The sequence below is a fragment of the Halichoerus grypus genome, chromosome 2 (assembly GCF_964656455.1).
Source record: "Halichoerus grypus chromosome 2, mHalGry1.hap1.1, whole genome shotgun sequence".
Classification (NCBI taxonomy): Eukaryota; Metazoa; Chordata; class Mammalia; order Carnivora; family Phocidae; genus Halichoerus; species Halichoerus grypus.
The window spans coordinates 4932383-4945559 of NC_135713.1; the positions used below are offsets into that span (position 1 = coordinate 4932383).

Below are 13177 nucleotides of genomic sequence, written 5' to 3' on the forward strand. Positions count from 1 at the left end.
ACTGGCCGTGAGGGTGAGCCGGGTCACCAGGCCCCAGGACCCTGCCTGACACACAGCAGGGGCTTCCTAAGTGATGAAGGAAGGCGGCCCCACGGCACCTGCCTCATGAGCATCCCCTCCAGGTCCCCTAACAACAGTGCCCGAGGGAGCCCCGCTAGGGCTGCAGACGCTTCTCACCTTGACAAACCGAGCCCGCACCCCCCACCCCGACCCTCCCGGCAGTGGAGGTGTGAACGCTGCCCTCTATGGAACAAGAGGGGAGCCCACAGGAAAAGCTTCACGTCCTGTTGCGTCAAACTACTCCCTCGAGAGCAAACTTCGCATTAAAATTCCTTTCACAAGCTGAACGTTTCCATTTACCCAAAAATAAGTTTGTTCCTTCCACCTCACCGAGAGTAAAAACAACTCATACACACATACACGTCATCACTAATAATTTATTTCAATGTTCCAAGGATCCCAACCCCATTTAAAACCTAGACTTGCAAAACACTCCACTCAATAAAAAGACCTAAAACCTTCACAATGAATATCACGAGACTGCGTACTCTGAGAAAAAAGAGTTTATTATTTTACCTTTTGCTACAAAGGCACAGAAGTCATCTGAGACCTCAGATGTTAACCCACCATACATTAATGTCGCACTGCTAATGCGCAACTTGATACAATTATTAAAATTTACAGGATGGTTTTCCAATGACCCATGATGAGTTATAGATTCTTTCTATAAATAATAATTAAAAGAAACACCGGACCATAAGACCAACATAGGCACAACAAAGGCGACCTGAAAATTCCTGCAAGGGCAGTTTTGTTTCCTGGGAGGAGTAAGACTAATGGTGACAGTCTACCGTGGGCCACAGGCACAATGGACCCAGTTTTGCCAAAGAAACAGTAAAATGAGCAACTTCTAACAAAGCTAAAAAATAAATGAAAGCAGTACTGAGATCATTCACGACTGTTCTATGATTCCATCCGTCTCCAGTCTTCAAAAACCTGTACTTACAGGTCAGAAGTTCCGGACCTGGCCTTGAACACCGAGGCGGAGGCCCCTGCAGGCTGCCCATGCGGACAGTGCCAGGGACTCCTCACCGGGGCAGGATGGCTTCCGCCGGGGCAGGGTCCGAGGGACCCGAGGCGGCGTGCGTGCTGGCGTCCGCGCTGGCGTCCGCGCTGGCGTCCGGCTCCGCTCTGTGCTGCGCACTCACCTCGTCCTCCGGCGGCCCAGAGCTGCCTGCGTCCTCCTGAGCCAGAACAGTCCCTTCCTTCTTCTTTTCTGCCAACACCTCCAGCCCCATCATCCTGAGATAATGAAGCCGTTCGTTCTTGGGCACAAAAGTCCGAATGGAGGCCTTTCCCCGCCATCCACATAACACAATGGGACACTGAAGGGTGTCTGGTTTCCTACAAAAAAGTGGTTGTGTGTGAGTATCGTGTGTCCTCCTAATTGCACTGAAGGATTAAAAGGCAACCTTTCTGAAAACATGCCCAAAGCACTGGAGCATTTTTGTCTGTGATCTTACGGATGGTTTTCTCCAAGGAAGATCAGCTCCTGCTTCAAGTCCTAAATATTCTCAACATGCTCATGTTGGCCAGTTTTTCTTTCTAAAAGCTCCTAATGGCATAACCCCCACATCCAGAATTCACACACACTTCCAACGTTAGAATTCCCCAGTACTTCCATCTTCTCAAAGGTGAAGACCTACCCGCGAGGCCTCAGGTCTGCAGAGCCGGGCTGGGAGCCAGACGGCCCTTGCTGCCGACACTCCGTGCTTCCCCTACTTTGGGCTGGGTGACCCCAACTCCTCTCGGTTACCCACATGATAGGACGGGCCCCCAGCACACTCTGCTCGCCCGTTTCCAGCATGCAGTGTTATCGGGGCCCAAAGCACCCCCGCTTCCCCGAGTCTGCTCCATCCTGCCGCACAGACGTGCCCACCTGCTCGCCAGGCGGCTTCAAGTCCCCCTTCCTTGGCTGAGATGCCAGTTACCGTGTGACTCACGTGCCCCTTCCCGAGTACCATGCAAATCATCGTTTCCCTTCAGGTGTGACTCTGCTCTAGTATTTCGGCTCCTAGAGCCCCGTTCCATCAACCCTACGTCCTGCTCTACGCGATGCCAGGCATCAGGGTCGCAGGCAGAGGAAGGAACTAACACAGGAGGGTTCTGATGAGATTTAAAAAAAACACACACAGCAGAAGAGAAGGGGCTGAACCACCGAGAGACATAAACCACGACAAAAAGAGAGGGAAACTCCTCAGTACCTTTGCATACCTCCCCGGGGAAAGTCTGGACGATACACTGAGAAAACACGATGACAGGAGAAGACAAGAGGCCCCGACGCCCACCCCGTGCTGTCTTTCCACCTAGGGGCTCCGGCAGCTGCCTCACGCGCGCCGGCTCACAGACCTGGGGCGAGTGAGTGGGAGAGCACACGGTATCCGCGCCTTTCCAACCCATTTCCGGGTCCCTGTCCAAGCGCTTCTGCGACACCGCCCCTTGCTCCCGGAAACCCACAGCCTGTTTTCCTTTCCTTGGGTTTTCCACGAGCACAGAAGCCGGCCGAAGTGTCGCCCACGTAGACCTTCTCTGAGCCGGCCGCGCGCCCCGCAGATCCCCGCTCGCTGTCGCGTACCGCAGACGCCTGGCAAGCGTGGTCTGCGCCGGCTGCCACAGCTCGGTGTGCGCGTGGGGCACCGCCGTCTCCCCCTGCTCCTCCCTGCGTCTTCTCTCCTGCCTCGCGCCCCCCCAGCTGATCCCACCTCACGGGCCCGGACCCCGACACTGGCACGAGCGCCTGCAAAGCCCGGCTCCCACCTACACGGCCCTTCGGAGCTCCGGCATCAGGCCCGCGGCTGGCGCAGCACTGACACGCTCGAGAGCCCCGAAGATCCACACCTGGAATGACCTCTCCCCTTAACTCCCCAAACTTCCATGCAGCGGCCTGGCCGCCTCCTGCTGTCTATTCCAGCATTTTCAAATTCAGTATGTCCGTTCTCCCCCCGCTTTCCCATTCCTGGAGGACACCTGCGCAACTCAACCCGGAAGCCGACCCTGGGCACTCCTGCACCTTCGCCACCCACAGCCCACCTCGTGTGCGCGACGTCCTATACGCAGCCCCGCCGCACCCCACGTGCACCGCTCTTGCCAACCCTTGGGCCCAGGCACCTGCCCCAGCCCCAGCTGCCCCCCTCTTGCCCTGCACCCGCCTCCCACCGCACACTCAGGCCCACGCCCAGGCTACTGTCTTCACGGCAGATGGAGGCGGTGGAGACCACGCAGGGGGACTTGGGCCTGCCCTCCTCTGCCAGCTCCACGCAGGCTGCCTTCTAGCTCATCCCTTCCTCAGGGCTGGTGCTTCTCCACTTCCTTCTCACCAGAGTCTGGCCAAATACCACCTCCCAGAGAACTGTCCGCGGCTCCACCTAAGCTCTCCCCCAAATCCCTCTCCAGCCCTGTGCTGTTTTCTTTCCTCCCCTTGGAAGTGGTATTTTACTTTAGAAAGAGGCGCCTGTGACACGTGAAACCAGACCTGGGTACAAATCCCGACCAGCTCCCTAGCTCTTCAGCCGCTCTGGCCAGCGCTGACCCTCAGGGCCTACTCTCCGCAGACTCCTGAGGGCTGCGTGGGTACTTATGAGCACCCCAGGACAGCGGTCACGCAGGAGCAAACCCTCACCCCTGCCTTAGAACCCTGCCGCCTGACGCCTGCGAAACACGGAACCCACAGACCCGGGGTGAACCCACGGTAGAGACGGAAAGACACTCTCTCAACTTTCAACCTTTACTTCATTCTGTTTAAGACAAAAATCAGACTAGATTTCTCAGGCACAGAGAAGCAGTACTGCACGTTTTATTCTCTAAATGAAAATTTTGGCCTGAGCTGAATGTTCTGTAAGAGAGTATTCTAGTGATGATATATAATTATATATATATAACATATATATTAGTATATAATACATAATTACGTGTAATTATGTATACAATAATAATATTTGTTCTAAAATTTCTACAACACTGTCTTCACTAGAATGCTCATCAGAGGCTCCCACGACCATCCACAGTCCCCCCACTGGCAGGAGCACCCACACTTACGTAGGGTCTGGCTCGTACTTCAGGACGATGCTCCCCTTGGCTGGAAGAGAAACAGAAATGTGTTGGCGAAGCTGTTTGTGTGTCCAGCATTGCGGAGAGAGGGCAGCAAATAATCCGCACTCTTGGTCCTCAGGATCTCCATGGAGAAAAGAGGACTTTCTTTCTAAAAACACAGAGCCACTAGCAAGCCGAGCACCAAGCAGACCAGGCAATGTGGCAGGGGACTGCATCAGACCAGTAGGGTTTAGATGAAAATACTCAGAAAGTCTCTCTCAGCAGCAGGGAGCCCACAATTAACTACTGGTTAATTCTCAAAATTCAAGATTAAACAAATAATTGCTCCAACTTCCAGAAACAGTATGAAACACATAAAAAATGTCAAAAATTATACCCCAACCATCTAAATATGAGATTAGGACAAAGAAGAAAACAAATGCAAATGGTCCCTTTGTCCTTTAAAATAATCTCTACTTTAGATGCAGCTCCTGCCGGAGACACCAGGAGAGATTCCACACAGCATGTTTTGTATCTTTCAGTTTCGGACATAAAACATACAACCACAGAACTGCAGTAACTTGATTTGAGCAGTTTTTGGGCCAGCTGAGCCAGAAACAGTGAACAAAGTTATAAAAAATCAACAAGAATGAAAAGAAAAACAAAATTAGAATTCTTGGTGGAATTATTTTTGTTCTTAGATGAAAATATCACTAGAATAATTCTGAAGTGGAAGCTTATAAAACGTGAAAACACCGCGACCGAGTACCTCCTCTGCGGGGCCGGCCAGGCCGCGGGAGAACCCGGCAATGCCTGCCGCCTGCTCTAACCTGGCTGACGGGCTGCCAAGCAAACGCGGGAGCCCATGCTGGTTAGCACCCTGCGACTCAGGACGGGACGCACACAAGCCCGAGCACTGTGCCCTCGTCCCCGCGGGGCCCTGCCAGGCCGCGGGCACTCGGGGCTCTGGCTCGCGGGACGGCCAGGGCCCAACACCTGCAGACACCTGTGGGCTGGTGGGCGGCACAGGCCCCCACGTGGCCTGGGGAAGCAGGGCGACCTGAGGGATGCCTCTGGCCCTGGGTATGCTGAGATGTGCCTCTGTCCCCACAAAGCCCTCTGGAGGCTGACGAGAAGCAGTAGAGAGCAAGGCACGACAGATGAAAATCTAAGACTGAGAAAGCTCTAACAAGCTTGCACACCCATGTCTTCGTTGTCTTTACGAGGACAAGTCACGCCTCTATGCAAGTCCAACTGCTTACCCAAGTCCTTGGCTTGGCTGTAGGTCTCACTGCTAAGTTTTCTAAAAAATGGATTTTCCTGGGTTAATAAAATTTTAACATCTTCTATTGATACAGTGATAATTCTTGAATTAATAAACGGATACAGCGTGTATATTCCCTGTGGGAGTAAAGAGAGGCCACCATCATGAATGAGGACAATCACCCGCTGTCCCCGAGGCCTTTCCACACGCGTCCCCAGCCCCCACCTCCCCGCGTGGCACCCACGCCCGTGGGCTGACCACCGGCTGCTACCAAGTCTATGCCCCAAATTACCTCCTGTGCCAACCGGAAAGCACAATCAAACTCTTCACCACTGTTATTCCGACACCACACTTTTATCCCAGTGTTTATAACCTGCAAGTGAGACAGTGAGATGACACACACGTATAAATAAAAGCTGAATATTCAATGAAAATAACCCCTTGTGCCCCAAGGAGGCAGAGCTGCGAGCAGGGAAGGGAAGAAGAAAAGGAAGAGCTTACAAGTCTGACTAAGTCGGGGTTCTCATAGCCTCACTGATGCCCTCGGAGGAGGCTGGTCTAGTGTGGCTGCTGTGGACTACCGATCAGCACAGCAGACATGACACCGGGAAAGCCGGCGCCCGAGCCCACCTCCACCCCAGCTAGAGCAGAGGCCCCTGGGGCCCCGGCTGTGCGCGCACCTTCATCCGCTCGCTGTTGTTCACCAGCACATTCCTCAGCTCCTTGGAGACCATGTAGAGCTGCCTTTTCTTCCCTTCCGTAGTCCTAGTCAACAAATTCATCTTCGGGAACGAAGGATCCAACGCATAAAACTTCCTACGAACGAGACAGAGCTGCTTACGAGTTCGGTTCAAACGCGACAGGTGCCTCCAGCACGGTCTCTCTCCCGACAGAGCTCGGGTTCTCATCTGCGGCTCAGGGCACTCGCGCCCTGCCGCGCTCGCCCAACGTCCACACTTGATGGAGGTCACCGCAAACAACTAGAGCAGGGACCTTCACTGACAAGCACACCTTCCCTCTCCCACTGCTGCTCCAGAGACCTGGCAACAGCCCACAGAAAAAGGTCACGAGCCACAGGGCAGCACAAGTGCTCACCGCGGTGACTGGATACTGAGACTTAACTAAGCAGGAAGAGATGAACCAGAGCCCGTTATCCTAAGCACCTTTCCCCTCTGTTCCACCCAGAAGTTTCCAGTTGGGGTCCCCAACCTCCCACCCAGACCCAGTCTCCATGTCCCACACAGGACCTGGGCAGGCGACCATGGATCTGGAAGCTTCGCCGGGGGACTGACATTCAGGGCCGCAGTCCAGTCCCCCCGCCCCCCCGCCCCCATCCCAGCCACTTCACAGTCTCTGGTCGCTCACCGTACACTCTCTGAAGTGTCACCCAACTCTACCAAGCCGATACGAGGGAAAAAGGTGTTATACAGAACTAAATAAAAATATATAGCCAAATGTGACCAGTTACACATTTATAACAAGAATTTAGTAGGTTCAACTAATCCTTACTGGATAGGTGGAAATAATGGATCATCTTCAGGAATAAACACAAACGGATCTTCTTTAAATCCAAACAACTTCATTTTCTTAGATGGAGGAGGACTGAGGAGGGAATCGGGACAAGAAACATGCACTGTAATCAGTCCTAAGGTGACAGGCTAGCAGTGCACTCCCCCTGCCTGCTGGCCCTCCTCCTCAGCCCTGCGTGGCCCCGGGCTCTCCGCACGCACGCGACCCCCGGCCACACACAGTGGCACCCACCTGCTGCAGGACGGCCCCGCGCCCCTGCAAGCTAAGGGGCTGGAAGACACGAGGGTGCAGACAGGACCCCTTCTCTTACCCACACACTCCGTCCTTCTTACTTCCGCTGTTCTCTACATTCTCGGGTCTTTCCATTATGTCTGTGTCGTCCATCCCACTGATGATGGGTTTACTCTCCAGCTCAGCGGGGTCCGCAGCTGCTCCTTCCGTGGGGTATGCAGGGCTGGACCGCACAGGCTCTCTGGGCTCCACCGGCTCGCCCTGCAGCTTCAACAGGGGACAAGTGCGTCTACACTCCAAGGCAACCCACTTTACACTGCCGCAAAAAAATGAACACTCACAACACAAAACCCATCGTATATCTCTAAGGCATTTCACATTCAGAGGCAACAGAATGCTTTGGAAGTATCTTCACTCTACTTGCTGTTATACACAGAAGTCGTGGGCACGCTTTCCCCCCTAGTCCCACAAAGAGCACGTGCAGGCTATTTCCCAGTACAGGCCGAAGACGCAGCCAGCTCATCCGCATTCAGAGACGCTACTGGGCACCTGCCACGTGGCACGCTCAAGGGCAAAAACGGGCCAAACACGATCCCGGAGCAGCAGACAGGGCCAGGACACACATGTCAGTAAGTGCAGCCTGGGAAGGTCAGTGCCACCGCCCCGGACACACGGTGCCCGGGTGCAGGCCCAGGGCACCCCACGGAGCACAGAAGCAACTGTAGAACAACGAACGAACTTCGGAACTGGGGCCACAGTATCTGGCTTAAAAAATGAGCACAACGGTTCACTTACAGAAACTGCTTAATATGCATTTTAAACAAAATACTATATAAAAAGTTATTTAAAACGACACGTCCTAACAAGTCACAGGATTGATGAAATTAGAGGACACGTGGCCTCAGAAAAGTGGAACACACTCTCCAAGCTGACAAAGCTCTAAAGCAGACGAGCTGCTGGGACTCCATGCAATGCAACACCACCTCCCAGAAAAGAGCTTTTACTTAAAGGTAAAAGACAAAAGAGACAAAACGGTCACCCACACACCGTGCCCCAGTGGCGATGGCCTGGGCCCTGCCCCTCCAGCTCCTGAAAATGCTGATCCTCGCCCCTCCCCGCCCGGCTCCAGGGCCCCTTCCCCACCAGGCTGCTTCTGCGCTCTCTCTGTCGAAGACCAGCAGCTCGGCCTCCCCGGCTGGAATGCCAGCTCTGTGCTTACAGATCCCCTCCCTTCCACATCGGGGCGTCCTGAAGACAGGGAATCTACCTGGGCCGTGCGCCAGGTGTGCTTTCTCACTGCCGCCGCGTGACCAGCGCAAGGACGAGGAAGCTCAGACTGTAAATTCACACGGCTTTAAAAACTCAGTATGAAAGCACGGAAAATAACTCATTAAGAACTTCTTATATGATTACAACAAAAGAAAATTTTAAGTATACCGGAATGAATAAAATACTAAAATTTCGTTTTTCCTTGCACTTTTAGTTATCTTTATTTTTTAAAGATTTATTTATCTGAGATAGCACGAGCGTGCAGGAGCAGTAGGGACAGGGAGAAGCAGACCCCCCACTGAGCAGGGAGCCCAACATGGGGCTCGATCCCAGGACCCCAAGATCATGACCTGAGCCGAAGGCAGACCAACTGAGTCACCCAGGCGCCCCTGTGTGCACTTTTAAAAAAGTGGCTGCAAGACCGTGGAAGGTACACATGTAGCTGGCACTCCATGTCGATGACAGCGCTGCTCGGAGTTCCTGACCCAGGAGTCCAGGGCCAAGGAGAGTCCAGACACTCTCCAACCTCCCACAACCAGCACAGCGCCTGCCCGGACATGCCGGTTCCACTCCTGGGCCGGCGGTGGGGCCAGACACGCAAACGTTCATGCGGGTTAGCCATACCCCAGGACCACTCTCCTTTCTGCCTCTGCAAAGCCTAAGCATTCTTGTCCTCCTTTGTAAGCGTTCATCTGAAAGAAATACTGACTTTCAGACTGTGACCCCAGCCATGTTCTGACATTATGGAAAGGCTGAGGTATGAACTAGCGAGATAAATGTCATGTTGATAAAAGAGGAGGGCAGCAGACGTTTCATGGAAAGACTTGAAAGGCTGCCCTCCTACTCACCCTCCCTGCTTCAGGGCCTCCTACAACAACCCATTAGAATGGCTCGGGCCTTCTCTGTCTCCTTTTCGGCCAGGCCTGGACAAAGTCTCTGTCACTGTCCCCCACGGGAAGACAGGCTGGCCTGAGGCTGGCAGAGTTCTGTCATCTGCAATGGGCTCAACTGAACCAACCCCCAGGGACCAGAGCACAGAAGCCAGCTTGGGGGGCTCTAACTCTGAGCCACAGAGCAGTCATTATGTCTTTCAATTTTTATTAAATAACTGAATTTAAGATGCAGAAGGAATGTAATCCCCCAAGTATGCCTTTTTCATGGATCTATCCTTTAAGACATTGCTGCTTTCTTGGAAAACTCAAAATTTAAATGAATCCCTACCCCCACCACACACATGCTCATGCTCAGCTGCTCTCCACACCCAAAAACTGTTCCACTGACCACCGTCAGTGTCCTCCCGGAATGCACAGAAAGCTTACATGATATGCCACATGCTTACCTTTGGTGGACGTTTATTCCAGGGCATTGAAGACTTTTTCACTAATACTGCCACAAAGAACCCTCCAGTATTTTGATGATGTGGTAATATCCTAAGACTGGAAGGAAAAAAAAACCCCACAATGCACACTTTTTAACTGATTAAAAATATATTCTTTTAGTATTAAGACAAAAACTGCAAAGATGACCTGTGACAGAAAAGTTGTGTCTTCTGGTCAGTATTCCCGCAACCCGCACTCACGAGACGGCCGCGTGGGCTGCGTACACAGTTGAGGTAGTATGCGAAGTTCGAGCGTTTGGGCCCTCACGGCTGGCTGTACTTAGGGATGCTCAATGCCAACAGCTAACAGGAAATGCAAGCTTCTTTCTTGCTGGCACGTTCACACCCTGAGTCGACCACACGCATGGCCCAGGCCTTGCGGGAATGCCGGAGGGCCCCAACTCCCCACCTTCCCAAACCTCTGCAAGCCTTACAAACTCACCAACGCTCTAGATGCATCGCCTGTAACTTCTCGGGGTCCTTTGGTGGGAACATAGTGGGCCGGATCTGGGTATGTCTGCTGTGAGGAACATCTTCCCACTCCGTAAACCACTGTCCGTCTTTCGTCATTACCTGCAAAAGGAGAGAGACGGCAGGACTCCAAATCACAGCACTACCTAATAATACGGAGATCACAGGGTGCTAATGTAAATGCGCTCAAACATGATAAACGGCAACTCTCATCGCTCTCCAAAGCTGAGACTGTGTGGGAAGAGAAAAATGAGACGATCTTGTATTTCATCAAACAGAACAATCATTTTGTAAAAGAGCATTTTCCATGTAGGTTTTTTTTTATTTTGTTTTGTTTTCTTTTTTAACAAGCCTCAGGTAGTTTCTGGTTTAAAACTGAAAAGTAAATTGTTTCATATTGGAAACGAAGCTTGAATCCCAGCCAGTAATAAAAATACAGCAGAGCTACACTTATGGGGATGAGAATACACAACGCTGATTTCTAACTGCAGAATAAAGGCAGGGAAACTTCCCCATTGCCAGAAGAAAATATTTGTAGAACTGTACCATTTGTCATTCAATAGAATTTGAAAATTAACTCTAAAACAAATCTGACTGCACAACCAAAAGTAATATTTATGTGGCTGCTTTAATTTAAAACGTTCACGACTCTGACAAGCCGAGCAAGTTGTACCTGCTCTTAGGAGCCAGAGTCCTCCCAGAAAGATTACCTTCCAGTGTGTAATTCCAGGCATCCACTTTAGTCCTGGCAACTCAGAAGAGACATCAGCAAGCTCCAAAGCACCTACATACAAAGATAGTAATAATAATAATAATAATTTTCCACGTTATGCCTCATGAAAAAAACCAGATGCGAAAGATCACATTCCGTGTGGTTTTATTTCTACGGAATGTCCAGGGAGAGCAATTCCACAGGGACGGAAAGCAGCGCCTCGGCTCCGGGGGCGGGGGCGGCACAGGCAGGGAGCGCACACAGGCCCTCAGAGCACTCCGTGGGGGGGTCAGAACCGGCCGAAGCCTGGCCTGTGGGGATGGCTGTGCACAGACACCCACTGAAGGTCACTAGTCGTACCCTTAAAACGAGGGACACTGGTGGCACGTGAGTTACTGCCAGAAGCTGCGGAGACACGCGGCAGGTGCAGAGTCCCACGGAGTGCCCGACGTGAGCCCCGTGGCAGCCCCCCGCAATCACACCACGAGGCTAGGACTCTGAGCATTCGACCCACTCCTGGCTTCTAGACACACACCAGCTAGAGGACGTGGGTCTTCATGCCTTTACTTCTAGTAAACAACCCAGAACCAAAAAGTAACATTTAAAGTGAACCGTGAAAATTTGTAAACATTCTGTTCCAGGCCCAAGTTAGTTTTCGAAACTTGTGCAGCAGGGCAACAGCCCAGCTTTAAAAACAGGTGTGCACAGTAACAAGCTCAAAGGAAGCTGTAAGATGGGGCCACGATGGGAACCCTCTCAAACATACCTCCAGCCACAGATCACGGATACAGACTGGACAGCCTCACAGAAGAGGAAAATCCAACAAAGCTCCACAGAAGCTATGAAACGCTCAGACGATTATAAAAATAAAACAAAAGAGTCCTCAAGGCAGAGGTGTCCTCGTAAGAAATCTCTGACGAAAACATTGTGCTGACTTGTACTATTCTATCTGAATATTCTTACTTCTAAAAGCAAACACTAAATAACAGAGCAGGTTTGCAGGAATTAGCTTTGTCCCGCACACGCTGCCCAGGCAGGGCTCAACAGTGACCCCTGCCCCCGTGGGGGTCAGGAGAGCCGACGCTGGTCCAGTGTGTGCAGACTGAATGCTTATCAGCCGCTCTGCCTACAGCCAGGTCTGAGCTCCTTCGGGTGGGGACTTCACTCCTCCCAGATCCTCAGTCACTGTCAAGTGCAAGGCTCAGCAAAGAACCACTCTTCCACGAAGCCATGCCTACACACACGACGCCTGACAGACGATGGAGACGGAGACTACACTGCGGCCTGAAACCACCACATGCAAAAAGATGGCTGTCACAGCAAACCCAGAGTGGAACCCTGCCTGCCCAGTAAGAAAAAATGACGCAGCAAAGGACACCTGCGGTTACAGTCACCACTCAATGTCATCAGTCCTTCTCTTCATAAGCCTTTGAAATGAAGTCCCACCACAAACATGGAGACTATGACCCTACAAAGAACACCATTCAGAAATCACACCCTTACACAGGCCAACTTAAGCAGAGCCAAACAAAATCACAACATACTAAGTTCCGATCTCAAGGACTCCAAAGGCGAGAACAACTAGAGGGCAAACTACACGGCACAGGTCAGTCAGCCACTGCAAACAAGGTAACTGGAAGCCGAGACAGCTGTGGGTACTTGTCTCGGTATTTATGTTCCAACTTCCTTCAAACACGTGCGTAGCAAATGTGGACACATTCTATTCTGGAATCCTAGTCTGAAATCCCTCATTATTGGCTTTAAGGAGACTATGAAGGGAAAAATTAACATATCAGTAAAAACTTTAAGAAGAGATATTTTACATCAAACCATTATGGAAACTATCGTTTAAAAACATTTCATACCACCTGTCAGTTTCTCGTATAGAACAGTGTGCTAAGACCTCACGCCCATTAGAATGGCTACAATCAAGAAAGCAGAAAGTAACGAGAGCCGAGCCGGCAAGGCTGTGGAGAAGTGGGAACCCTTGTGCTCTGTCGGTGCGAATGTAAAACGGTGCAGCTGCTGTGGAAAACAGCATGGGGGAACCCCAAAAATGAAACAGAATCATATCATCCGGCAATTCCACACGATATACACCCCAAAACCTGAAAGCAGCATCCTAAAGAGCTATCTGTGCATCCATGTCGTCTCAGCACCAGTCGTAAGGACTGAAACAGCGAGCACCTCAAGTGTCCACGGACAGACGAGTGGGGAGACAGAATGTGGCGCA

At 51.7% G+C, this 13177-nt stretch overlaps 1 protein-coding gene across 3 annotated transcripts in view; it reads right to left on the reverse strand.

Annotated features, from left to right (window-relative positions):
* Nucleotides 1–548: 548 nt before the first annotated feature.
* NSUN2 (NOP2/Sun RNA methyltransferase 2) overlaps nt 549–13177 on the reverse strand; it is a 28508-nt gene continuing 15879 nt past the window's right edge. For 2 of the 3 annotated variants that reach the window (XM_036104231.2, XM_078066544.1), the window contains exons 10-19: nt 10943–11016; nt 10204–10334; nt 9723–9819; nt 7194–7381; nt 6863–6955; nt 6034–6169; nt 5646–5726; nt 5352–5490; nt 4096–4135; nt 549–1404 (exon numbers count right to left, since the gene is read on the reverse strand). In XM_036104231.2, coding sequence (XP_035960124.2) covers nt 1089–1404; nt 4096–4135; nt 5352–5490; nt 5646–5726; nt 6034–6169; nt 6863–6955; nt 7194–7381; nt 9723–9819; nt 10204–10334; nt 10943–11016 — 1295 coding nt within the window. In that variant the 3' untranslated portion in view covers nt 549–1088. The remainder of the gene's footprint in view (nt 1405–4095; nt 4136–5351; nt 5491–5645; nt 5727–6033; nt 6170–6862; nt 6956–7193; nt 7382–9722; nt 9820–10203; nt 10335–10942; nt 11017–13177) is intronic. The other variant, XM_078066543.1, reaches the window with a different exon arrangement.